This window comes from Cloeon dipterum, chromosome 1, assembly GCF_949628265.1.
Source record: "Cloeon dipterum chromosome 1, ieCloDipt1.1, whole genome shotgun sequence".
Classification (NCBI taxonomy): domain Eukaryota; kingdom Metazoa; phylum Arthropoda; class Insecta; order Ephemeroptera; family Baetidae; genus Cloeon; species Cloeon dipterum.
This window is the reverse complement of record NC_088786.1, coordinates 10,350,639-10,376,249: the sequence shown is the minus strand read 5'-3', so window position 1 is coordinate 10,376,249 and position 25,611 is coordinate 10,350,639. Positions and strand designations below refer to the sequence as shown.

At 38.1% G+C, this 25,611-nt stretch overlaps 4 protein-coding genes across 11 annotated transcripts in view; 3 read left to right on the top strand and 1 right to left on the bottom strand.

Annotated features, from left to right (window-relative positions):
• LOC135934018 (pseudouridylate synthase RPUSD2-like) overlaps positions 1-9,830 on the top strand; it is a 179,111-nt gene extending 169,281 nt beyond the window's left edge. For all 8 annotated transcript variants that reach the window (XM_065475516.1, XM_065475513.1, XM_065475511.1 and 5 more), the window contains 5 exons: positions 3,739-3,959; positions 5,754-5,944; positions 6,457-6,675; positions 6,731-6,936; positions 7,808-9,830. In XM_065475516.1, the coding sequence (XP_065331588.1) occupies positions 3,739-3,959; positions 5,754-5,944; positions 6,457-6,675; positions 6,731-6,936; positions 7,808-7,879 (909 nt within the window). In that variant the 3' untranslated portion in view covers positions 7,880-9,830. The remainder of the gene's footprint in view (positions 1-3,738; positions 3,960-5,753; positions 5,945-6,456; positions 6,676-6,730; positions 6,937-7,807) is intronic.
• Positions 9,831-10,277: 447 nt separating this feature from the next.
• Positions 10,278-15,616, bottom strand: LOC135934017 (nuclear pore complex protein Nup93-like). Its single transcript, XM_065475508.1, has 14 exons — positions 15,474-15,616; positions 15,098-15,297; positions 14,859-15,039; positions 14,650-14,799; positions 14,429-14,596; positions 14,228-14,376; positions 13,939-14,169; positions 12,799-12,936; positions 12,564-12,745; positions 11,951-12,142; positions 11,769-11,895; positions 11,469-11,712; positions 10,835-11,226; positions 10,278-10,509 (listed from the first exon to the last, which is right to left on the bottom strand). The coding sequence occupies exons 2-14, from the start codon at positions 15,271-15,273 to the stop codon at positions 10,356-10,358; spliced, it is 2,484 nt and encodes an 827-aa protein (XP_065331580.1). The 5' UTR covers positions 15,274-15,297; positions 15,474-15,616; the 3' UTR covers positions 10,278-10,355.
• A 1,769-nt stretch (positions 15,617-17,385) lies between these two features.
• LOC135933935 (transmembrane protease serine 9-like) lies at positions 17,386-22,799 on the top strand. The gene is made up of 14 exons (XM_065475357.1): positions 17,386-17,464; positions 19,855-20,014; positions 20,082-20,271; positions 20,333-20,505; positions 20,584-20,685; positions 20,747-20,883; positions 20,946-21,105; positions 21,374-21,654; positions 21,717-21,920; positions 21,979-22,014; positions 22,074-22,191; positions 22,238-22,329; positions 22,394-22,409; positions 22,468-22,799. The coding sequence occupies exons 1-14, from the start codon at positions 17,423-17,425 to the stop codon at positions 22,599-22,601; spliced, it is 1,845 nt and encodes a 614-aa protein (XP_065331429.1). The 5' UTR covers positions 17,386-17,422; the 3' UTR covers positions 22,602-22,799.
• Positions 22,800-24,817: 2,018 nt separating this feature from the next.
• LOC135934714 (protein transport protein Sec61 subunit gamma) lies at positions 24,818-25,558 on the top strand. Its single transcript, XM_065476660.1, has 3 exons — positions 24,818-24,979; positions 25,158-25,258; positions 25,452-25,558. Exons 2-3 carry the CDS (start codon positions 25,165-25,167, stop codon positions 25,556-25,558), a joined length of 201 nt encoding a protein of 66 aa, XP_065332732.1. The 5' UTR covers positions 24,818-24,979; positions 25,158-25,164.
• Positions 25,559-25,611: the final 53 nt, after the last annotated feature.

The window sequence follows — 25,611 nt, the reverse complement described above, 5'->3', positions numbered from 1 at the left end:
AAAGTACCACAAAATCCTCAAAATCGGATTTAAAGCAAAACCCCAGAACCAATGCTTTATGAAAAATCACTTTCATATTTGACAAGATTGGAATACGTGCACGTTTTGCATTCTCATAAATTTCATCCATGGCTTATCGTGAGCGGATACCGGGCTTAAGTACAGCAACGCTTGATAGGATTATGGTATTTTCCTCATTTTTTATTAGTCCGTCCTGTTTTCGCGGTGATAAAACGGTATAAATGAGTTTTAACTTGAACCAATCGCCGAGTTCAAATAAATTTTTAGGCTTCAGAGAAACAAACATGATTCAAATTTTTTTTCTAAAAAAAAGAGTTTAATGATTCATGTTGATGCATACATTTTCATTTTAGAGGTCCAGTAAATGGAAAAAACGTAGAGAAAATTTCATTTTTGTTGCTTGGGTTTGGGCTCTATCAGCAGTGTCTTGCCTTTAAATTAAAATCAACACTAACTGCACCAAACATTTTCATTCAATTAAAAAGATAATTAAACGGTATCCCGTAGATATTGTATGAATAATTCACAAAGTTTTCCCTCGAAGCTTAACTTCCCCCCCCCTTTAAATCCTTCAGGGGATGCTGACTCCATTTCTCCTTTTGCTAGAAAAGACTCACCTTCAGCGTGGGCCGTCTCAATTACCTCGGAATAATTACATCGAAGCCAACCCTTTTCCCATTTGGCAGGCGGCCTTCGTTTTTCAATTTGTCAGTCACATAGACATGACATCCGTCGCCGGCGAAATTGCTTTTCTTGCGTCCGGTCAGCGGGGGTGGTGGGCCTGGGCATCAAAAAATGATCACCTGTAATTGGTTTTGGGTGGGCACGTCACTTGAGTGTAACGACCTCATCAGGCTGGCCGGGCGCGCGAGGGTTTATTTGAGCAACAGGGCCTAATGGTCGGCGGCGACGCGAGTCTTGAGGGTGCTGAGTACGTGCCGGCGGTGCACAACACCCCTTACGCCCCGAGACGCACGCACCACCCATCGCCAGTCTACATCCGAATGCCGACTGACTGCGTGCAGCTTTTTCGGGGGTGCAGGACCTCCTTCTGCGCCCTGGCCGTCAAATCGGGACCGGATTGGAAATTAATTTTTCGTTACCAAGCAAATTATATGCCTCAGGAAATGGACTTTCTGGAAATCAGATATGGCGGAAGAGAGTTATTGAAATGCCGCGATTTTTTTAAAGTCTGAGGAAACTCATACATCATCGTGAGATGTAAGCTATATTTTTGTGAGACCGCGCAACACAAAGTTGTATTGGGCTGAGCTCTTTTTTCATAGGTTTTACCAAAAAATAATATGAAAAATCTTGTAAAATAATGTATGTATGTATTAATGCAATCGGTAGGTACAAGCCAAAAAAATAGTTAGAATAATATCCAAATAGCTCATTTTTGCTTGGAAATTCAAGTGATAATTTAATGAAATGGATTGGATACAAATATATTTTCTGTTTTATTTTCCTGAAAAGTATTTTTTCTTGATGTTGCCACATTACCAAGTAGCAATATTTTTGTGGCTTATTAATAAATTATGCCTTTTAATAATAACTTCCACGTCAGAAATCGATCAGAGCATTCAAAATAAATTACTAGTTTACTATATATATGTTAAATCTTCAACTTGCGACGAAAGTATACCTTATTTTTTAATGCCCGCTCTTCCATTAAATTTGAAATTCAGCCTTAATGGCTCAGCAGCTCATGGTTGTTGGCTATCAAACTTCAAACAGGCTCACGCGCTTCCGCACATCACGTTAAAGGAAATCAATCACGGCTTGCCCTGCCGTCTCACTCCGCGTGTACAACACATCAGAAACTCTTTGCCGTCGCATACTTTTTGACGAGCCACTTTCCGCCTCTGTGCCACAGATTCCACGAGTTACTTTCCAGGAAACTTTCCAGCCCACGTCATATTATTTGGTCCCCAAAGGCATTCTTCAGGCCCCTTCGAGGGGAAAGCCCGAGACATAAAGGAGGTCCTGGTAAAATGGCACATATCCCGACGCACAGCATTCAGATGGACGCGTGACTTGAATAATTCGCCGCACCGCATTAATTCCGGCCAAACACAATAGAGGCGCAAGAAAAGCGGAAAAAGAATGAGCCCTGAAATGATACGGCCGACCGCACGGAGATAAAGATGATTGATTTCGAGGCTGAAAGAACTTTTATATTTTGGGCCACCACTAAAAGTTTTGCCTCAATTTGCTTGATGAAAAGTTTGTCTCGTTTTGTAACTTTTCGGTTGTAATCTTCTGTTTTAGCCCTTGTCTCTCTCAAATTTGTGAAATAAATCGTTTCAGAAGTTGTAATTATTTAAGTGTTTTGCAATTTTTTTATAAATGTTAAATGGACCCATTTCCACCTGCCCTTCACAGAGGCAAGAGCTCGTCTTATCAACTTTCTCTTCGCGCTTTACTTTTCTGCAGATGCTGGTACATTTATTTTGCTGCATTTCTGCCGACGTATAGCAAATGCAATTGCCCGTCTCGGTGCCGAACGTGTAGCGTTATTTCTCTCCGCGTCGGGCCATTAATGTTCTCCATATAATGTAAGGAGGCAGCCGCGAGGCGCCACTTGTGAATATTAAAGAGATCCCAGATTTGTTTATTTCATTCCAAGCACGCGGCAGCACCGAGAGAGAGTATAACCCCCCTAACTTCCCTCGCAATCTAACTCCACGGATTGCAAAAAGAATTGCTACAATTGCCATCGGCGTGCAAATAAAGTTGAATTTTGCTTTATCTCCTCCTCGTTCCCGTTTTAATCCCTGTCTCGCGATTATTGCCTGCAGACATTCAGTGAAAAATCTGAATACGGAATGTAAGAGAGAAAATAATAGAAACTGTGACACACTTAATCCCAGTAAACTTGTCGAGTTGTTTAATGCGATTTTGGCGTGATGAATTTTACTAAATTGGAATGTTTTTGTGTCACCTTCTTATATTTTTATTGGATTTTCTTTCCATTCAATTCGAGGGGCACAGAAATGTGATCTGATAAAACCGACTTAAAACCAGCCATTTTGGCCTAAACAAAAAATAAATTGCCAAAATGCGGACAGTAAATCTATGATTTGCTTTGAAACTGTGAATATTTTCGTTCTTAAAATAAAAGTCTCCCCTTTAAATCAAAGTTTTTTAACCTTTTATAAAAAATTTACCCCCGGGAGGTTCGAAAAATTCAAAATTTATGTGGAGTCCAGCAAAGTCTAGAAACTAAATTTCATTTAAAAGAGTATTGAGAGTCCATATAAGCTCAGAAAATATCATCACTTTTTCTCAAACGAAATTTAAAGCCAGAAAACCCCCAAAACAGTTTTAGCCCAATAAGCATGACTTTATTTGTCGGGTCTATAAATACACATTATCGCTGGGAAAGTAAGTTATGGTATTGAAATTGTGGCCTTTCGCCGGCCCTAAAGTCGATTTTTCATATCTGCCAGGCTGGAAAAAGCGCGTCGTGTGCTCAAACAAATGCGCAGATTGATGGAGTCGCAAAAAGCTGTGGATTATCTCTCTCGGTCCATTAAGTGGGCAGTCCTTCAGCAGCCGGTGTATTCGTGATAAATGGTGGTGCCGCGCGCAGGCAAAAAGCGCCGAGTTCGCATCTCTTCTGCTGTCCTTTTCTAACTCTTTTCTTCTCTTGCTCGTCGCTGCTATTGATGGCGATATGAATCAATTGGGCTGATTGTGGCTTGGTGCTTGCAGGTGCACCCGTGCGGTCGCTACCGCCACAACACTGTGGTCTTCATCCTGGCCAAGGAGTACAATCTGCGCAACCTGCGCACCATCCACCGGCTAGACAGACTGACCAGCGGCCTGCTGCTCTTCGGCAGGTCACCGCGCAAGGCTAGGCAAATGGAGCAGCAGATCCGCAATCGACAGGTGCAGAAGGAGTACGTCTGCAGGGTCGAGGGAAACTTCCCTGAGTGAGTAATACTTTTACTATTCATTTGATAACCTGGCCGTAGGGTGGAAAATTCGAGCAGAAAAACATACAGTCTTAATATTCCGATCAATCTGATGTATATTTTAGAAAGCAAGTCAAGATGTCAAACGTATGCGCATGAAAGCAATAACAATTATTTTGTACAGAAGGAGATACGCGAGAAGAATTTCGACTTAAGTTGCAGTATTGGGCAACAGTTAGCAGTTAACTATTTTTAGTATTTTTCAATGCAACTGTTTTTTTCATCGGACTGGTTTGTTTATGTTTCCAGTTGAAATTCAATACATTTTTTTCTGTGTCGTACAGACATTTCCTGCTTTCTTGTGATATTGATAAATTTCTTTATCTGTTAATTGTAACTAGACATTGTAAATTAGAACCATGAAAATTAGAATAGACACACGTAGACGTAGATTAAAATAATCATATTTTTAAGCATTCCTTTTTTGGTCATCCAGCGGGAAAATTTCTCCCAATCCGTGCAAAATTGCAGTTGAAATCTGAATTTGATTCTACGTAAACTAGCACGCACGCGAAAATTGACAGTTTGCCTTACCATGGAAACAATTTTTGCCGAGATGCAAGACGATGATTGCTTGTTTTTCTCTGTTAAAATGTGATTGGAGAGCAATTACGCGGATTTTACCATTTTTCTTCACATTTGACACAGTTTATTAATTGCTAAAATAATTACATGAAAAAATCACATGTTTTGCTTTCCACGCGTCTGTGCTAATTTTCATTGTTCAAATACTAAGAAGTAACACTTTCAATTTAAAATTAGCGTGTTAGCCGTCTAATTTTCAAGCCTTGTTGATGGCTCACTTATTTTCTTTCCAAATTATGACAATAATTTCATATAAAAATTAATTGCGTCTCAAAACCGACTGAAATGTGCTAAAACAACTAGAAAAGATCGCCTTAATTTTGATGGATACAGAAAAAATTCCTCCTCCTGTTATTCGCTCGGCAATGCTATTAAAAAATCGACCGTAATTCGCGGCTTAAATTTCCAATCATGGATTTATAAGCTTGCATAAATTAATCGAATCTTTTCAATCTTTCAATTTTTTATAGAATAATCCAAAAATGTATCCTTTAGTTGGCTGAGTAATGCAATTATTAATGAACTTCAAATAATGTCTTCTAAGAAACTTTTTTTGCTTTTTTGCAGAATTAATGAAGCGAGAACACGCTAAGTAAAGATGCTCGACAAAACAAATTAATTCTAGAGCGCAGCTTTGACAGAAACTTTGACTTGCCGCTCTGCTTATTTTTATTCTCCAAGTACACCGGTCGCTTAAGTTGCCTCTGAAAGTTTTGCGTCTAGCTCGCATATTCATCCCATCATTAAACCATTGTTGAGGCGATTGAAGTTGGTTTTTTGCTGTGGGAGCAGCGTCGGCCGTAATTCATGGAAAATAAGGGAAGAGTCCGCTGCTACGGCGCGCCTCTCGTCGACTCTGTTTAATGCAAGAGCTCGTTACAAAACTGCGATATGACGGGCGCGGCGTTATATTATTCCTAGATATACTCGAACGCAACTGGATGCTGCCAGCCAGCCAGCTAGTGTGCAATATACACACAATGCATTAAGCTGCGCATTTTACGAGCCGGCACACAAACGCTAGCGAGCTCGAGTGGATTATTATTTGCTGTTTATTACCTCGTCAACGGCAATCGCGATACAGAAAGTTTCGCAACTTTACGCTGCATCCGCGTAATCAAATAGGGATTGGCTCTAATAACAAAAAGTTTCCTTTTCGGCCTGCAGTGAGGAGATTTGCTGCTCCGAGCCCATTGAGGTGGTCAGCTACAAGATCGGCGTGTGCAAAGTGTCGCCTAAGGGCAAGGACTGCAGCACCACCTTCCAAAAGCTGAACTTTAACGGCCGCACCAGCGTCGTCCTGTGCAAGCCCCACACCGGCCGCATGCACCAGATCAGAGTCCATCTCCAGTATTTGGGTTAGTGCACAATTTTTGCAATATCCTTTTTATTCCTGCAGTTTCCCTACCTTCCATTTATTTTAAATTGTTCGAAAGGAACAACATAACCAACCCTGAAAATTTTCATTATGTCAAATCTATCAAAATGCTTTATTTAAATCATACGTCTGGAGTAAATGCAGACGAAAAATTACAAAAATTTTTGAAATAAGGAAAATGATCAACTGGTAAAATTATTTTCTAAGGTTGTTTATGCTTTGAAAATGGTAAAATCTGAAAATGTATTCTGAACGACCATTTGCTATTTTAATTAAAGCAGAATTGGGTCAAGATTGTCGTGTTGTAGAAATGTCAAATATTTTGTCCGTAGAATATTTGACTTATCTAAAGCCTAAAGTCTAAAATTGGTACAGAAATGATTGGATACGAACCGTAATACTGTAAGGTGTATGTTATGGAAGAGTTGTAAATTATCAGCACTATTTATTAAGATACGTGCAAAAATAATTGTTCATTGAATTATTCATTAGGCTACCCCGTGGTGAACGACCCTCTGTACAACCACACGGTCTTCGGCCCCGAGAAGGGCAAGGGCGGCAACATCGGCAAGTCGGACGACGATCTGATCAGAGACCTGATCAACATTCACAACGCCGAAAACTGGCTCGGCATGGACGGCGACTCTGACCTGATGCTGAGTCCCGCACTATCCATGCCGCTACCCAGTGTCGAGTCTTCAGACTCGCAAGGTAAGTGTCTGTGTGACTCATTAAAGCGAGTGTTTACATTACTTGTCGGTTGCAGAGTCTCCGAGTCCAGGTGATTCCTCCAGTGATGAAGCGTCGCACAGCAAAGTGACCGTGGCTACGCAGACTGGCCACGAGTCGCCGGACATGCGATTCGACCCTGCCAAAATGAGTCGAGACCCGCACTGCTATGAGTGCAAAGTTCGCTATAGGGACCCAAAACCCAAGGACCTCGTCATGTACCTACATGCGTGGAAGTACAGAGTGAGTAACTACAATTAGAGGCTGTTAAAATATGCGGCAAAAAGGAGTCTTTGATTTTCTTTCGTCTTGCTAATATTGCCTTAGTATATTTATGGGGATTAAGTTTCAGAGCGAAATTTTGATATCCAATTCAATATTAGCTAAAAAATGAGATTTGGGTTGAATCAGCAATAAATTCGCTTATTTTGTACAAGATTATTAAATCAGGAATTTTCGGCATTGTAGACAAGTTGGAGTTAAACTCAAAATACTTCAACAAAAATATTATTTCATTGTTCCATACACGTCAGATGACGGTTTCAGACTTATTTGATGGTTTCATTGCAATCTACAGACCAATTTGCATTTTTTTCTTTAACAGAAAATAAGTATCCAGATGAGTTTATAGAACAAGCCCACGTTAATTTTTAAATTAAAAATATTATTTTACTTATAGATCAACTCCCATCTTATTCAAGTACGAAATTTCCTGGCGTTTCCAATCAAAACAAAGCCATAAAATATGTTTTAAATTGCGCTAAAAAGTTATAATTTTTAACACTAAATATTAACATCTGATGTATTTGGTAGATGGAACTTAAAAAAACACAAAAGATAATATACCTTCTTTTGAAAAGTAGTGTCAAAATGTCACATCTCAATCAATGAGTTTCCCAGCAATTAAAAAAAGTTTTTTATTGTTTCACTGAATGCACAGATGGTACAACTCAATCGCTCCTACAAAAAGGGGCATAGGCAATTTGCCGAACACCAAAATAGAGCATACTGCATACCCACCCAAACTCAAAGCGTTTCTGTTCTTGCGTCACTGTAGAAGTTATTGGATTTGTGATTTGCATGTAAATCATGTCTGATTCGTGAATGCTTTCAGGGCCCTGGCTGGGAGTACGAGACCCAGTTGCCTGAGTGGGCAAGAGAGGACTGGGAAGAGCCCTTGGAATGAGGGTTTCGGTGGTGAAAAGACTCAGCAGGGAGGTATCTGAATGGTGGTAATGGTGGTTGGTGGTGAAGTGTGCGATGCGAGCATATCAGCCGAAATTGATTTTAGTCCAAGTACATGTGCGTGTGGATCGGGTAATACACGAAAACGATCCATCTGAAAAGGAATGTGAAGAGACAGAGCGCGCGCAAGTGCGCCTGTGCTTACCATATGGACCATAATTTCCAGAGACGCTGACAAAAGCAGAGTGATTGACAACCGACGAGTTTCTATATTTTTGTTTAAAGTATAAGAAGAATCAGCTGCTAAAAGACATCACCATTGTAAAGCTAACAATAATACTACGTTAAAAAAATATTACAGAACTAAAATATAATATATATTATGGCTTGTAACATTAATTACGTCAATATTCAATTAAAATCGCAGAGCTAGTTTTAGATTTTCTCACTTTACGAAGAAGAAAAGGCCTATTTGAGCTTGTTAGGCATTCGATTTTCAATGCGTGAAATCTCTTAGTTTTGCCGCTGAATTTTCTGAATTTCGACTTAGTGACTTTTGTGTTTTTATTTCGACTTCTTGATGCCTAAAAGATTAGATCTAGTTTCTCCACAAATATCTTGGCTCCTTTTTGGCCTCCTTTCACACATTTCCTTTCGAGAAGAGCTTCCTTACTTTAGGCAAGAAGCTGCTTTCGAGAATAATCAAGACCCAGAACTAGACTTTCAATAGGATGTAAAGTCACGCATAAGATGCATGAGTCGAAAATGATGTGTTGCGTGTCAACTTCATAACATGATAAAATGTGGATTTATGTCGTGGAAGCCTTGTCGTAATTAGTATGATACAATTATACATACACACACAAAATTTAATCTTAAGTCCGAAAATGAGGAGGTTGATGTCGCTAACGGAGAATGCTGAATGAAAAATTACACTTTCGTAAGGCGGACAGCCTTTAATTTTTGTAAAAATGTTTTTTGTATAAGTACGTGTGTGCTGACATGATGGAAAAGACAAGATTGTGCCTTGTTGGTTTTTGCTACTAGAGACAAAAATGTCAGTCAGCCGGTGATCTGATTTTGTTGAGCACTTCCATTTGAGACCGCGCAGGGTACTTACTGATTCACTCGGTTTTTCACTTTGTTTTCTGCTTTTCTGAAAGTCAGACAGTCGGATCGACAGACAATCCAGTGATAAACAAACACAACTTACTAACATTGGAGTGGAAGACGAGCACAAACAAATTTAATATTGTATATTCAGTGGGATTCTTTTATTCGGCGTTAGACGAGAGGCTCTTGTGACAATCTGACAAGCATAAAAAGAAAACCTTCTTGATAAATTAAAAGAAGGATTAAACCATTTAAAATCTTATATAAGATCTTAAATAGATTTTCTAACCTCAGATGAAACTAACACTATAGATACCCAAAATTTATGTTGTGTTCTCCTCACTGTTGAAGAAGCATTTTTTTGTTTTTATGTAATCCACACTTTGAGCCCATTTCTAACATATCAAATTTCAGCTTACACAAATATATTATTTCGTTTCAGAAAATGTGATTTCCTCGCATTTCATTCTTGTTTCTTTCTGTTACTTCTATTTCCTGATCTTCATATCAAAGTGTAAAGTAAATTTGAAGGAATCTTTAAAAGTTTCAGAAATTTAAAATCAGTCGTTAACTACTTACTATAAGCAGCTTAATACCAAGTTATAAAGAAGTAAAATAGTCTGGGACCTAAATATTGTTGACGAGAAAATAAAATGAGCCTGCTTACGACAGAATCATGAGATAACTACAATACATTGTAAGGAGATACCCGCAGACAAAACTACATTTCTATTTATATTTGAAATGAGCTTAAAATTAAATTTGTTTTGGATGCTAGGCTAGACATAAAAATTATGAATATTGTAATAAATGGTAACCACCTTTGAAAACCAACCAAACTGAATTTATTTTGCAAATAACCTTCCTAATAAATTTTTATAATTTAATGTGCCATAAACCGATAAATGAAATCAATAATTTAATAAAGAAATCCTCATATCAATTCAACAATCACTATTTTTCATTTAAACTTAGTGAATTTTAACACAACAATAATTTTTGAATTAATAATAAAATTTGATAGCGTTTCCTGTGTCCATTTTGGCTTACCCAGAGATAGAGGATGCTTGAGAAAAAATTCACCTTGATTGACCACATACCAAACAACTCTGAGTTTGAGAAGCTCAAGAAAAGATTTTTGAAACAAAGGATGGGAGACGCATCAACAAGAATTTTGACATCGACATCACAACGCAGAGGCATCAGATTGAAAGTGTTCCCTGGCTTTGAGCCGCATCCAAATTTAGCAAAAAGTAATTTAAAATAAACAACTCGTTTTTGAAATTAAATTGCAAAATATTTATTCAACTCCCGACAGCAGACGTATAGTTACATGGGGGTGATTTTCAACTTAACTATGGCTCTCAATTCATGGTCATCATCAGCTGCACCATTTTGGCATTCGTGTCTCCTGGCATGTCGTATGGCAGAGACGCTGAGTAGGCAGTGATGGCTTGACCATATTGCCGCAGATCCTCTTGCGCGTGGTGTTTGGTTGGAGACCCGACCCTATTAGATCTGAAATTGAAAAAGGGACATTACAACCACATTCCCATTTTGTTATGATAAAACTTTTCTGGTACCAACATAGCATTTCATCAAAAATAGAAAAAATGAAGAAATACATAAGGAGGTAATTTTGTTATAATTTTATTTCTCTCAAAATATAAAAGTAAATTCCTTAATAAATTCACGCAAAGCTGAGCCATTTATACGTTTTAATTTGTGTATATTAAAAATGAATATGCAGCAAGGAAATTGGCAGAAAGAGTAACAACAACAGTCTGAATCACCTACTAGACTATAAATCAATATGTCCATATAATAAGTCATATTCACTTACTTGAGCCTGTTATACTCTGCGCTGAGAATGTTCATTGTTGCCAGCATCACCTCTGGGATGTTTTTCATGATGTCTCCTGAGAGCTGGCGGAAGACAGCAATGTAATGCTCGACCTCAGAAGGTTTCTTGGGAAGCAACTCCACTTCGCTGACGATTTCCAGGGCCTTGCGGAAATCTTTGGAATGCCAGTGGTTGAAGAATTCAATCAAGCGACACAGCAGGTTGAAGTTGCTGGCTGTTGGTGCGGAGCAGTTAATCTCTTTGCCGTGGTAACGCTGCTTGTGCATCATGGCCACGCTCTCCATTCTTTCACGTACGGAACCAAGCTTGTTATCTTGCGGCAAAATCTGCCCAAGCATGGAATTCAGTAGGCGCAGAGAGTTTTCATGGTCCTGCAGCAGAATAAAATTGGATTGTAAGAAAAATGGTCAGCCGTCTCAAGAAAACCTAACCCTTATCATACAGAAAGAAGAGCATTGGCATCATATTAATTAGAGTTAGATTATTGTTTGCATGGTATCAATTAATTCATCTTTGTTCGGATCAATAAAATGTAATTGAGCAAAATATTTTCCCCCTTCCTATCATTTCTAATTATTCATTTGAAAAAAATATATGGCAAAACTTTACTTACACTGCAGAGCTCAAATAGGAAAATAGCATCCTCCAAGCAGCTTTTCTTTTCAGATTCTTCAGCCACCATTCTAATAATAGCCTTGGTGTCCTCCTCAGACGAGAAAAACTCATCTAACACTCCGAAAACCCTATCTCCTCGTTCATTCAACATGCCGAACATGACATTGAAGGCCTTGTTCTCAAGTGCCAAGTCGCAGCAGCACAGTTTAAACAAATTCACGCCATCTGCGTCCTTCAAATCCCTACAAAAAATAAACATATAAAATTTGATGCCAAAGAACGACAGATTAGGCGTCACCTCAAGAAGTAGAAGTAGTTAATGGCTTCAGCCAAGTTTGAGTGACTGAACTTGTTGCAGTAGGTCATCACCAATCTGGGCAAATTAAGCCTCTTGCTAGGTGCTGGTTCATTTTCATCAAGTGACACTGCAAAGGCATCGTTAATAATAGATCGAAAGGAGCGATCTTGGAGAAAAATTACAAAGAGGGGCTTGAAGTGGTACAGAGGTGGCAAGAAGTCCAGTTTCAGCCAGGGCCAGAGCCATGTGGACTGCGTGGGGTCGCAGGAACGAAGTTCTGTTCAAAAATTCAATCGCCTCCTCAAACTGGCTGGTAAGCAGCAACATTGAAGCATAGAGGAATGGCTGTTCTGTTGCCTTGTAGTGAGTTTCGCCTGCGAAAAATACCGACACGCATGGTTATATATCTCACCAAGGATTTGGAATATACCAAAAAAATTACTAGTTTTACCATTTCAATTAACTCATATTTTCCATAATTCTTATTAGATACTGGTTTAGAGGAAATTAGATAAATAATATCAACGCTTGTAAAAGTAAAATCACCTAAAATATTTTTTGGTTTAATCTCAAGTCCTTGTTGAAAAAAAGCAGTTTTTCATAGTAACTTGACATAAAATACTATTTCAGTTTCATTATGGTTTCAACATACCGCTCCTGTAAATTTCCATGGTAAGTTACAAAAACGTTTTGGAAGTTTCGGGAAGGTATTGTAGATTTAATATATTTATATTATATGATTTAATATATTTTTCGAAAAAAAAACTGGTCAAAAATTCATGTTAGAGTTTCTACCGTATTCCTGGGAAATGAGGCTCTGCAAGTGGTTGTAGGTGAGGATGTCCATGGGCAGTTCGTGGCCATCTGGCATGGTTTTCACTTGTCCCAGCTTGAACCAGATGTAGTCTTCTGCCGTTTGAACAACCTCAGGGAAGTCCTCTTTGATGTCGCAGCCACCAAGCAGGCAGAATACGGCTCTAGATTGAGTCAAGTTTAGATCAGGAGTATCAGAAAAGCTAGGAATTCTCACTTTTTGAAAGAGTCTTCAGAGGAAGCAACAACATGCCTGTACTGGTATCTGAGCACTTCCGAAACTGATTCACTTACTTGGCCATCATTCCCAGCCATATCCTCAAAGAATGCGGAGTATGAATCAACCAAATGAGAGCTAAAACAAAGATATTTTTCAGCTGCAAGGATTTATCTACCAGTACTGAGATTTAAAAAAGTTCAAATCAAATTATCCTGCTTTCAAAATATGCGCCGTTTCCAATTTAAATCAGTAGACGTTTCAAAAAATCAGGGCTGAACCACGGATTTACCAAATACCTTCAGCAATTTTAGCAATTCTGAGCAACCAGATAACATTTTGATAGAATATAATAGCAGAGTACAAAGTAAGAATGATTAAATGTGTATTTTCCAGTTATATATAAGATAAAGACTTTATTAAGAATATTCTGAAGCAAAGAAAAAAACAAATGCAGTTTCCTCGGTGAGAAGCAAGCTGTTAAATAATCTGTACTTCAACAAAAATGTCCTGCTCAACTTGTTTCAGCCACTGGTTGAAGCCCTAATTTATGAGATGGAAACATGAGTTCCAATCAGAGTTTTACGCCAAATTTCCATTTCTTTTCGTTATTAATTTTGATAATGTACAATCTTGCATTGTGTGTGTATTTATAAATGGATAGCTTGCATTTTGGAAAAGAATTACATCATGACGTATGACTATGCCATAATATAAATAAGTTTGAATACGAATATGGATTACAAGCAACCTGGTGACTTTTGTTTCCATTCTAGCTCAAGAATTAGGGCTGCAACCATTAGCCAAAAAAAGTTGAGCAGGACATTTCCGCAGAAATACGGAAAAATAACAGCTTGCTACACATTGAGGAAGCTGCATTTCATTTCCTATGACAATTATAACAACCTAGAGTGCTTCTGCCTTCATTGGAATCTATCTGATTTTGACATAATTTTATTTTCAGATGAAAAGCTATATAAGACAACAACTGATATTTAGTGAGCAAAAACCCTGCAGAAACTAGCCACTGAAAACTGGAAACGCCAAGTTCTTTATCCCAGCATTGCCGTGGAATGTTTAGTATGGGAGTCTAATTAACGGCTTTGAAGCAACAAAGGTAATTAAGAGAGTGCCACTGACCCAGCTTGCTGAACGCAGTAAAAAGCAGCTTTGTAGTCTCCACACCGGAGACAGTAGTAGATGAGAGCCCACACTGGCAGACCTTCAACCTGGCCATCATCGAAGCAGCCTTCATTGACCAGCTCCTGAATTGCCGCAAAACTGCGCACCAAAGAGAATGTGCCCGGAGCACCTCCCCTCATCGCCCTCTGCAAGTTGTTGGCCACTGTGTTTTGCATGAAGAGTTTGTACCTGAAAAAATCTTGTTGAGTAAATATATGTATCAATAAATTTGAAATTAAATACAAACCTGTCCTGCAAGAACGCTCTTGCTTGTTTGATGAGGGCCAACTGGACTCTGGGACTGTTTCTGGTTTTGAGCGGATCGCCATCCAAGATGGACAGCTCAATTGGAATTTTGATCATGGTCGACAAGCACTCCCACAGATCAAACACTTTCTGTAACACCAGAGGCTGAGTAACCAGATCAAATAAATCATTAAAATTTCACCTTTTCACTGAACTGCGAAGCTAGATTCATAAATGTTTTCATTAAGGGCTCCTTTGAGCTGCCCGAAAGAACAGCCTTGTTGAACTCAATGACTTTGTTTGCATAGGCCACCTCCTGGCTACTCATTAGACTTCTAACTGTAGTTGGCCTTTCACTTAGAACCGTGGTCTGTAAGAATCAATGTCAAAATTAAGTCAAAATGTTTCGATTTTAATATATACCTCCATATCTGGTTGAACAAAGTCCATTTCCTGATCGACAGACTCTAGCAGAATAGCATTTAAAATTTCACATCGTTCTTTCAGCCAACTCTCCTCCAGAACCTTCTCTTCCTTCTCCATCCGCTGCTTTTCTTTTAACTTTCCAAAATTCTGTAATAATCATTGGTCACAGAGAGAGTTCTCCACTGTTAAATTTCCATTCATCTTACAAAATTCTGTGTTTCTTCTAAAATGCCAAGAAGGACGTTCTGTGTTTCATTCATGAGGAAATTGTCAATGTCTGTATCAGGGACTGGTTCTAATGGTGCTAACATGTCTCTTGAACTGAGTGCTTCCAGTTTTTGAGATATCTGGGAGAGGTCCATGCCTTTCGAGCCCAGGAGCAAGTGCCTGCAAATTTTGACGCGAGACTTTAATTGTTTTCACCTTTAACCATAATTCAGCTTACGCTTGGATTCCCTCGCTGGGCCCGGTTTGAGACAGTTTGTTCCATAATGTCTGTGACGCCTCACAAACCTGTCTCAGGTTCCTGTCCAACTGGGGCAAAGCTGTGCCTAAGCTGGAAATCTCCGCCGACTGCTGTTCGGCATCCAGCATCAGTTGGTGCAAGTCTTGGTCTGCCATTTTTTGGTTTCTCACCCCACGATGCTGGAAAGGGATGAAAATTAATATAAAAAGATCAAAACTGGTTATATCGCTTATATCATGCTTGTAATTGTTTCTCACGTCTCGATAAACTTAAAATTGTATCTAGCAATCAAAAGAAGCTTGCTTATAAAGCGCCGAAATAAAAATTGTATATTCATGAATCAAACTAAATTTACCCTTGTGGAAGCAGTGTGATCCAAATTTCGGGTAGTGTCCTACTGTCCAAGAATATTTACAAGAAAACAGTTTGTTTACACCGGCATAACATGTGAGTAATCAGTGGTAGAGAGTAGTGAGAAGCAGAAGCGGGAGGTGCGTGTAGTTCGTTTCTTTTCCGCGTAAGTTTTGTGACGTCATCAGAATACGTAAGCGGCCGTCTTTTGTTCACTTTGAATAGAGCGCGGGAAACAAACAGAAAGCGACGTGTGAAGACCAAATTAATTTCGCACCTGCATTCGCATTTAATTCTACTCGCATTTTGCTTAGTAAGTCTACTCTATACCTACAAAGTAACAAAACTTATATATTTGATTGTGATTACGCGAAAATTTACATCATTCGTGTGAAGTGTTTCGTTTATGTTGTATGTGATGATGCGGAACCCAAAAAAAGCTGCATTTATCTGATTTTAATTGAAAAATTCTGACAACCTACGACCCTCTCTTGCTTTTTGCACTTTCATTAAAGCCACCAACGATAAATGTGTCTATAGAATTAGATAATATCTTCAAAATATTGGAAAAAATATTTATTTATTTTATATAACCCACCAGCAGTGTAAAAATGCGTTTTATAATTGAGTCTGTCTAACTTTATTAAATATTGGCATAATTGCAAAATAACTTATAATTATTAAAATACATATTATTCTCTTTCTTTTCTTCTTCTTTAGGTTTCACACTAAAAAAACAACAACATAAAAGGTTGTTAATGTGTGGTGATTGTGGTGAACTCACACGCAGTCATACACCATCACCATATGGATACAATTTTATTGAGAGCAGTTGTGTTAATCTCTTCTTTATAGTGTGTTGATGTGCCTGATTTTTGTTTTTTGATATTTAGTTTTCTTTTTAAATCTCACTCTCCACATTGCAAACGTATCCGCGGAATACGTCAAACTGGAACGCTACTATATGTATATTGTGTCCCTTTCGCACGTGCCGGAAGCTGTCAACTCATATTTGCCATTTTATGGCTATCGCAGATGTGAGCCATGGATTTTTTTTGTGTTTTCATCTCAATTTTTATTGTTATGTTATGTTATGTAATAGATTAGTAAAAAATATATGAAAGCTAAACATTATAGCTTAACACTGTTTAGAGTTTGAACAAAAGACTTTCATTTGCGAGATATTGACTGGCATGATGTATGTGAGACATGATAAATCAAATTGCTGTTTACATATCTTAATTGACGAGTTGTGCGATGATTTGCACTTCTCCCAGTTCGGCACTAGAAGATTTACAAAAATAAAAATAAATTCAATACATCCTACAACGTTACGTACTTCGCAAATTTACCATTATTCCAACTAAACAATTCCATTGGCAAAAATATAATAATTTTTTAAAAATTCACTGTCTTGCCAGCGTGTGCTGTCATTTGCACAGTGTCCGTTTTAAATTTTACGTTCGCACATCGCTTCTTTTACCTTGAAAATAACGCTCAAAAATAAAAATTGGACTCTACTTTTTGGCTATGGTTACTGGGAGTTTGCGAACATTTTTAAAATATTTATTGCTTACACGAAAAATCGTATAGACTCAAAATGAAAATTGAGAGATAGTTTTAAAATAATCAAAATTTGAGGCAAATCAAATTTTCTGCATCAATTTACAGTATCGCGCGTCCATGCTGGCAAATTTTTGCCGCCTGTAGTCATCGTCATCACTCTGTTTTCGTTAAACTGAAACGTCGATGGAAAAATAAAAAAAATAAAAAAATCGATCGCTTTCAACTGAAAATGCAGATACTCTGTTTTTCCATTTTAACAGGAAGTATACTTGCGTCAACCACGTATCTGACGTGTGTGTGCAGGTAGACGCGAGCAAATTTTTTGCTATAAAATGAGGCATCTATGCCGCGTTAAATTTAGAGCAGGTTTTCCATCACCTGTTAACAATGGTGAGACGTATGGGCCTCGTTATATCATCAACCGTTTTGGTAATTATGTATTTATTTTTTAAGTTTTTGCAAATGTTCCTCAAAGCTCAGTTGAATAGTTCGCTGGTAAAAGTGTAAAATAATTCCGATTTTTCAATCATTTACAAAAGAAAGTGTACCCTAATGCGTGATGGTAGTGATGCTTATCGGAAAAGTTACGAGGCTCTCGAAATTATTTCAAATTTAATTTTTATATTAGACATTTAAGCTGAAAAGTGAAATTGACAATGATATGAATAATACTATTAAAAAACATTCGGGGGTGTCATCTTTTTGCCAAAATATTTGTACAGCGGGTGATTTATTTAAGCTCATGTAATAATATTATTGATGAAAAAATAAATGACTGAGGTTGATTTTTGTGGAAAAAGATTTGCGAAGTAGCTATTATATTTTTGCTCTTGCGTAAGAGATTTTGCTACTCAGAATTGGACTATTACAATTTTAATGGACGCCTGTCACCTTTCCTACAACACGAACCGTAAATATTTCATTTAAGAAAAAATATAATATGTATATATATCTTTTTAAAAATCTGATTTTGCAAAATTTAATTTATGATATACAGCAATACTATTAGGAATGTGTCATGATGGGGTTTAAAAAAATTGCAAAAAATATGTTAAATATGGTGGGGAATTATTCAATACAATATTGACCATATTTTCCGTGCACCCGTATCAACTCTTTATCGCCAATCGCCAATACGAGATTTTGAGTCACACATCATAATACTCAAATACAAAATCGAATGCATTGATAATTATTTGACTTTTGAACCTTGAACAATAAACATTAATAATCATAAGAATCTCATCATAAAATTTCCCCTTGGAAAATCACCAGCCCGTTGGCTCGCTTTTCCTATGATTTTTAAGGCAATGAGAGAAATGTATTTGAGTATTTTGAGCGTTCATGGATCTTATACTGGTTGCCCAAGGTCAAAAATGGTGGTTAGGATTCATTCTTTAAAAGTCTGAAAAATCCTTGCTGCCAATACATGAACTCATCCCTTATTGTTAATAGTTGTAGAACAAATTGTTTATCGATCAACTACTTCTTATTGCATATACAGCAAAATTCAAATAATTTTCAATCGTTGTCTTATCAATCCACTTTAATTAAGTAACTCGAAAATCTCAATAACGGGCTGAAAGGCGCCACGTACGGCGCCGAATCGCCACTTGCTCGTTTTCGCATGTTTTCCATCAGCAGCTTTTTAAGGACAAATGTCTGGCAATTTAATGAAAAGACCTCGGAGCGAGGAGGCGAAAAGAGGGCTACTATTAGGTCCAAAAGCTCCTCTGCGGCCACTATATCGTGCCCCATTTTCTATGTCATCCGCTCAGCGGTGTTATTGGGATTCGTTGAGCTAGTAACCAATGAGAAGTGCTGCGAAGAGCTCAAGAAGGAAAAAATGGAAAAAATGAATAATTATTTTGGCAAATAAGGGACAGATATATTTTTCTTTTTATCCCTGTTTGAGGACCGGAAAAGGCGCGCACTGTGCTAGCACGAATGCTGAAACCCGGGTCCCAATAACACCGTGAACGGATAACATGGGCGCACCAGGCCGTACAGAGACCCAGCCCGCTGAAGAGCCACTTACTTTGCCTCCGCACCGATCGGGCTTTTTTGAAACGCTAGACATTCGTCCCGTGATGCCAAATGACGCATGCTGGAAAAGTGCAAACCAGCAAGAAGCGAGTAATTTTTAGCAATCACGAATCAATATGATTTTACATTAACAATCAGACAAAGATTCCAGACTATGTACATATATTAGGGAATCTATTCATGCGATACTCGACATTTACATATTTATTGTAATAGCCATCTGTGCTATATGCGCCTTGCAGAGGGAACAATGATCTCTACACTCTTTCACAACAGTAAAAGATGAACAACGTTTTTGTCCATGCGCTGCAGCCTAGAATGCAGTGATCGAGTCGTTACCACGGCGCACTCCCCTTATAGGTCAATTCAAGCCATCGCATCGTGTTCAGTATAAATGTCACTCCTGAGAGGTACTTTTTGAAGATCAGGTATATGTAGTAGAAAATCTGATCCGGCACTGATTTTGAGAGGTGATTTTGCTGGTTCGGCGGCTGGATACGGCGCTCATTAGTAAAAAGCGTAAAAATCAGCACACCTAATTTAATTAAAACAAGCTTTAGATATCCAAATTAGATCCGACCTCATATACCAAAGGTTTATCCAACTTGTTCAGTTCCAGTTTAGTAATAACTCGAAGATCAAACTTGATCTGGCGTTTAGTGCTGTTTTAATCCCGCTTTCGCAACAATATATATCCTTTTTCATCCAAATTAACCCATGTTTTATTGCAACTCCAACTGATAGTCGCCGAACTCCATCAAATTTAATTTCAGTTAGCGGTCTTGATTGCCAACACTGAGGGAGTTGTAAAGTCTCTGCATGTCGTTAAAACTGTAGAAGATGTCAAGTCAAGGTTTGATGCTGCCGCTTGGGCACGTCGACTTGAAAACCTGGAGCCCAGAGTTGATCCATTGGCAAAGGAGTTCAAACAAAGTAAAAATTGATCCTTTTTTGACCAATTAAAATATAATTTTAAATTTAAATGCGTGTGCGGCCGCAGTTCCTGGCGCAGGCCAGCTCGCAAAACGGACGACTGCTCTCTCGCCTCAGATTGTCGGAGGTTCTGTAGCGACGCTGGGCCAGTTCCCGTGGCATGGGTTGCTTGTTGTGTCAGACGGCTCTACCGAAGGTCTTTGTGGCTCCTCGCTTATTCTGCCGAAGTGGGCTCTAACAGCTGCGCACTGCATTAAGTAAAAATCTTTTTTCGATTATCTTGTCGCTTTATTTCACATTAATTTTGGCACATTACAGCACAAAAGCTGGAGTAACGCACACTGTCACATTCGGCACGATTTCAAGATCAAGTCCCTCATCGGGCTCTGTGGAGAGAGTGGCAACTTATATAATGCATGAGCAATACAACTCCGCAACAACGGTAAATGACGTTGCCTTGCTAACATGGTCTGCTGACGTAGTTTTAACAGGTATATAAATTAAAACTGTTTTTAAAATTGTGTCATTTTTAATTTTAATAAATAATTAACCCATCTCCAATCTTGCAGACAACATAAAACTGATTGCCCTGCCAAGGCTTTCTCAGCAAACTACCACCTTTTTGGACGCTTGGGTCATAATCAGTGGATTTGGAAGGACTTCTGATGCCAGTAAAAATACTTTTGGCAAACATTAAGAAGCGTCCAACTTTGAAAATTGTCTTATTTTTAGCTCAAGAAACAAGCGATGTTATGAAATACGCCAACCTCACTGTGATCGCAAACGCGAATTGTTCAGCATCATATGGCAGCTATTCGGATTCAAACTTGTGTGTGACGGCATTAGCAAAAGACCAAGCCGATTGTCAAGTAAGTTGTTTTGCTCATTCGCTCTAATCGTGATAACAACTGTGTAATTATTGCTTGGAAAGGGTGACAGTGGTGGGCCGTTGGTGTACTTCAATTCCACATCAAACACATGGGTACAAATCGGAGTCGTCTCTTATGGTGGAAGTACGTGCTTGAATACCTTGTCAGTTTTCGCAAGAGTTACCTCGTATCTGGGATGGATAACAAGCAAATCTAGTTATGGTGAGTTTTCTCGATAGTCCTGAAAATCCCTTTTCTTGTTTTACACGTTTCTTTTAAATGCTTTTTTTTAAATTTCTTTTGTCAATTTTCACTTACAAATTATTCTAAAAATGAGATTTTGGACAAATTGATTTTGAGCTTTTAATGCACAGCTTGAAAAGACAGTGACTTAATTGCATTAATTGAAGTCGACAAATGAAACATACATCAATAAACGACGATAATATCGCTCTCAATACTAACTTATATTAATTTATAAATTAAATAGATGCAACCGACCCAACCACACCAACTACGGCACCAACAACCACTACGGCACCAACAACCACTACGTCACCAACAACCACTACGTCACCAACAACCACTACGTCACCAACAACAACTACGGCACCAACTACTACTACGGCACCAACAACTACAAAGACAACAACAATAAAGACAACAACAACAAAGACAACAACTACAAAAAAGCCAACAACTACCAAGACCACAACTACCAAAAAACCTACCACGCCTAAGCCACCGAATTGTGCTTCCGGCAACTTCGCGGTAATAGAATTTTCTGTTAGGTAACATTGAGAATCTGATAACATTTTGAGGTCAATAATTAGGACATGCTGACGAAATGCTGCTCGTCAACACCAAATGCCCTGGTCCCCTATAATAAAACGGACAAAACGTGCAAAGTGTCGCAGACCGCCTTGAAACCTTTCAATCAGTTCACCCTCAACAAGCAGCAGAGCTTGAAAAACAGTCTCAACAACTCGATCGATTTTACCAGCTCTAAACTATTCAAAGATCTGTCTAAAGATATAGTATTTAGATATTTTTAAAACTTTGATAGCACTTTTTACGACTTTTAACACATTTCAGTGCTTTGTGTATTGCTACTTGAGCAGCAAGGGAATTGTAAGAAAGCAATTTATTAATCATATTATAGTTTAAGTCTCGGTATTATATTTGATAAGATTGTTGATGGAACCCTCGACACTGATGCCCTAACAACGCTCTTGACTGCAAATCAAGTGGACCCGTGGTCGACCCTCATCACCACTGCCGTGGCTGACTGCGCTACCTTTATACTTGGTACTGATATTTGATTTGAAATAAGCTCGTTAATTTTTTGTATTAGGGCTCGGCTTGCCAATATATACTAGTGGATCTACCTCTTGCGACCCTGCCCCATACTTTATTATGCAATGCGTGACTTTCAAGATGATTGATGTAGGTTTTAATTGAAATATACTTTCTCTATTACATTATATGAAATGTAATACCTTTATTTCAGGGATGCACTGATAAAGGTAATTTAAAACTTGTCAATAATTAATTCGTATATTTTTCTAATTTTTTGTCAATCAGTGGTTGGAAAGAATCCTTGCAAGGCCAATTATGAATTGTTTGACAAATGCAAAGGATATATTCTTCAGACGGACAGTGGTTCTTCAGACGGCAAGCTAAAAAATATTGTAAAGAAAAGGTTTGGTGGAAGATAAGAAACAAAAACTACATTTGAGAGCATTTGTCTTAATGGATGACGACTTATGGCTATGAAACGGAACGAATGGAACCAACTATTATTAAATGCAAAATATTTGGCAAGATTACTAGCGCAATTTGGAATCTTTATTGGGATAAAAGGGATAAAATAAGATAATCAATATGGAAATAAAATTTACTTCTGCAAAAATCAAGTATTTTGTTTTACATTTCAAACATTGGGTAGTTTAATAATGATTAATGTATGATCCTCATCATGCACAATTTGTATTCATACTTAATGCAAATCACACATTTTAAACTGTGCTATATTGGATGTGCGATGTGATGGTAGATTTCAGTTTCGGAATACAGTTTTTGCATGATTCACTATCGCTCGATCTCTAACCTTTTTAGCCGTATGTGTCAAACTGGAGCATCAACATTTTGACCAGCGTCATTAACTCTGAAAGTTTCGACCTCAATCTTTGCAACATTGTTAATGTGTACTTTTGACAGATATAAGCTTACAAACTTTTTGAATCCAATAGAACTTAGTTAATTGTATTAAGTGTATTATTATTTCTCCAAAGCATATCCGCCATTATTTAACTTCATTCCTCTGCACCAATATATTCGTGCATATTTATAATTTACTTCGACAACATTTTATTTTAATAAATATTATATATCGTTGAAGTTAGAAACCAGTGAGGTTGCACGCAGCAGAAGTCGCCTCCCTCTTCCTTGGTACCACTTTGTAACACCACAAGATCATCCTTTTGCCACATCCCACCAAGCTAGTGTACGCCAATTTTGTTCTGGTCCACCATATAGACCTCGGCTAAATTGTGTTTGGTTCTCGTGTTGTGACAAATTGAAATGATATACCACCGGCACTGAAGCACTGTTGTACGGCACAGTTTGCCCTTAGTTTGCTAGGCGTACTGTACGTGATGTATTGTATTTTTATAAGGGTATCTCTAATGAGCTAATGGGCTTACTCTGGTCATAAAATCACTCTCCCGGGCAAGATAGGTCTTAGCAAACTCGATTACTATAGAGGTGTTATGCTTCTAACAATATGCTTATTATAAAAAACCTTAATGATCAAGCTACTGCTGACTACTGGTGACTACTTCCTATAGCATTGCTGGTTTCGTTCATGCCACGTGCGTAGTATTGGAGTCGAGACGGCGATGCAATAATGATGGCTCGGCTGATTATTGTTTTCCTGCTCTCCCACGATCGCTCTCCAACCTTTGTTTCCCAGACGTTTCCCATTGTATTATGAACTTTGAAAAGTCAGAGTACCGTCTGAACTCCGGAAGTTTAGAAATCATGTTTCGCAATATATGCGGGATGCATATACGACTCCTGCTTCCAGCTAAGGTCTGATTTCTGTGCGTTCGCCTGGACGGGAATGGCTCTCAGGACTCCCGGAACCTCCCGGGAATTCCCGGTACCAGGAGCAAAATTTCTTAGAGGAAGCCATGGTCGGGACGGGAGCGGGAATTCCCGGGAACAGAGTCCAATTTTATATTCTTTAACTCACTTTCAATTTCCCTGAAATGATTTAAGATAATTGTGAGGGCATGCCTGTTTTGTATTTTATTCATTTTTGACGGTTTGGTATTGGTAACTTTATTTGCGAAGTTGGAGGCTGTAATATTTATTTTTTTATCATTCGCTTACTAAATTATGTCGCAGAATTTTCTTTCACTGACGTTCGCGCTGTCCGCTCTGGTTTTCACATTCTAAAAATCGGGAGTTCCTAATCTAATAATAATTTTTTTATCATTTTGTGTCAGTGATCTCACTTACATAAAAGCGAATTTTGTAACGTTAATATTTATGTGGCCCAGGAAAAAATGGCGTTTTTGTGAATATTTAAATTTTCAATAATTAATTGTTAATTTTCAAGAGAATAATAGTGTTTTTAATTATGCGAGCATAGAATAAATTTACCAACGCACACGGTGTCTACGGTTGATTTTTAAATTTTTGCAGAAAAAAAGAAAACGGTAGCGTGAGGAATCGGGAAATAATAATCGGGAGCGGGAATTCCCGGGAAAATACTTCACAGGGCCACCAGGAAGTTCCGGTAAAAGGAAATATTTTTCGGGACCGAGACTATCACTATGCTGCTGGAAGAAAAACCAATTAACTTTCCCGCGTTAGAACTCCTTTGCTTTTTATTGGTCGTGTTGCCTTCAGCGTCAGCCACAATAGCCCCGCCCCACCAGCCGACGTGGAATTTTAGGGCAACACAAAACGTTGTCGTGTCGCTGTCGCTGATCTGTCTGTATTCCACACTGTTGTCCGTAGCAGCTGAAGTCTGAAGTCGGCCACAAAATCCGCTTAAATTTGTCTACTAAAACCCGGAAAACACAAGGTATAGATGATTTTCGTTTCTCAGATGTACACTAAAGAGTTCCAATTCGAGTAATCATACAAATTTGCAGACAAAAACTATTTATTTCATTATTTCATCTATAATTTTATGCCAGCTGCACAAAATTGCTTTCAAATTCCGAGCATAAACCAGAATGACTAAATTTTATGCTTTTCAGCTCAGCTATGGATCAAGTCTTGGCTTTTCTTGAACCTGGCCGCCAGTTCTCCAAAGATTCGATTCGTTTGGTCAAAAGATGCACAAAACCCGACAGAAAAGGTAAAAATTTGATGACTTTATTCCCGTTACCTTCAATAGTATAATTATTATAGATATAAATGTTCTTCATTGCTTTTTTGAATTTAAATAAACAGTGAAAGCTATTCACAATTTAAACATTTTATTTTCTTGTTGCTAATTATGTAATTAAAGCATTATAATATCTATCTATTAATTGAAATATTGCTTGCAGAATTCCAGAAAATTGCTGTGGCCACTGCTATTGGATTCTGCTTGATGGGATTCATTGGATTTTTTGTCAAGCTGATCCACATTCCCATCAACAACATCATTGTGTAAGAGTTCCTTTAAATCATAATCAACATCAATCAAATTTAAAATAAATTTTCAGC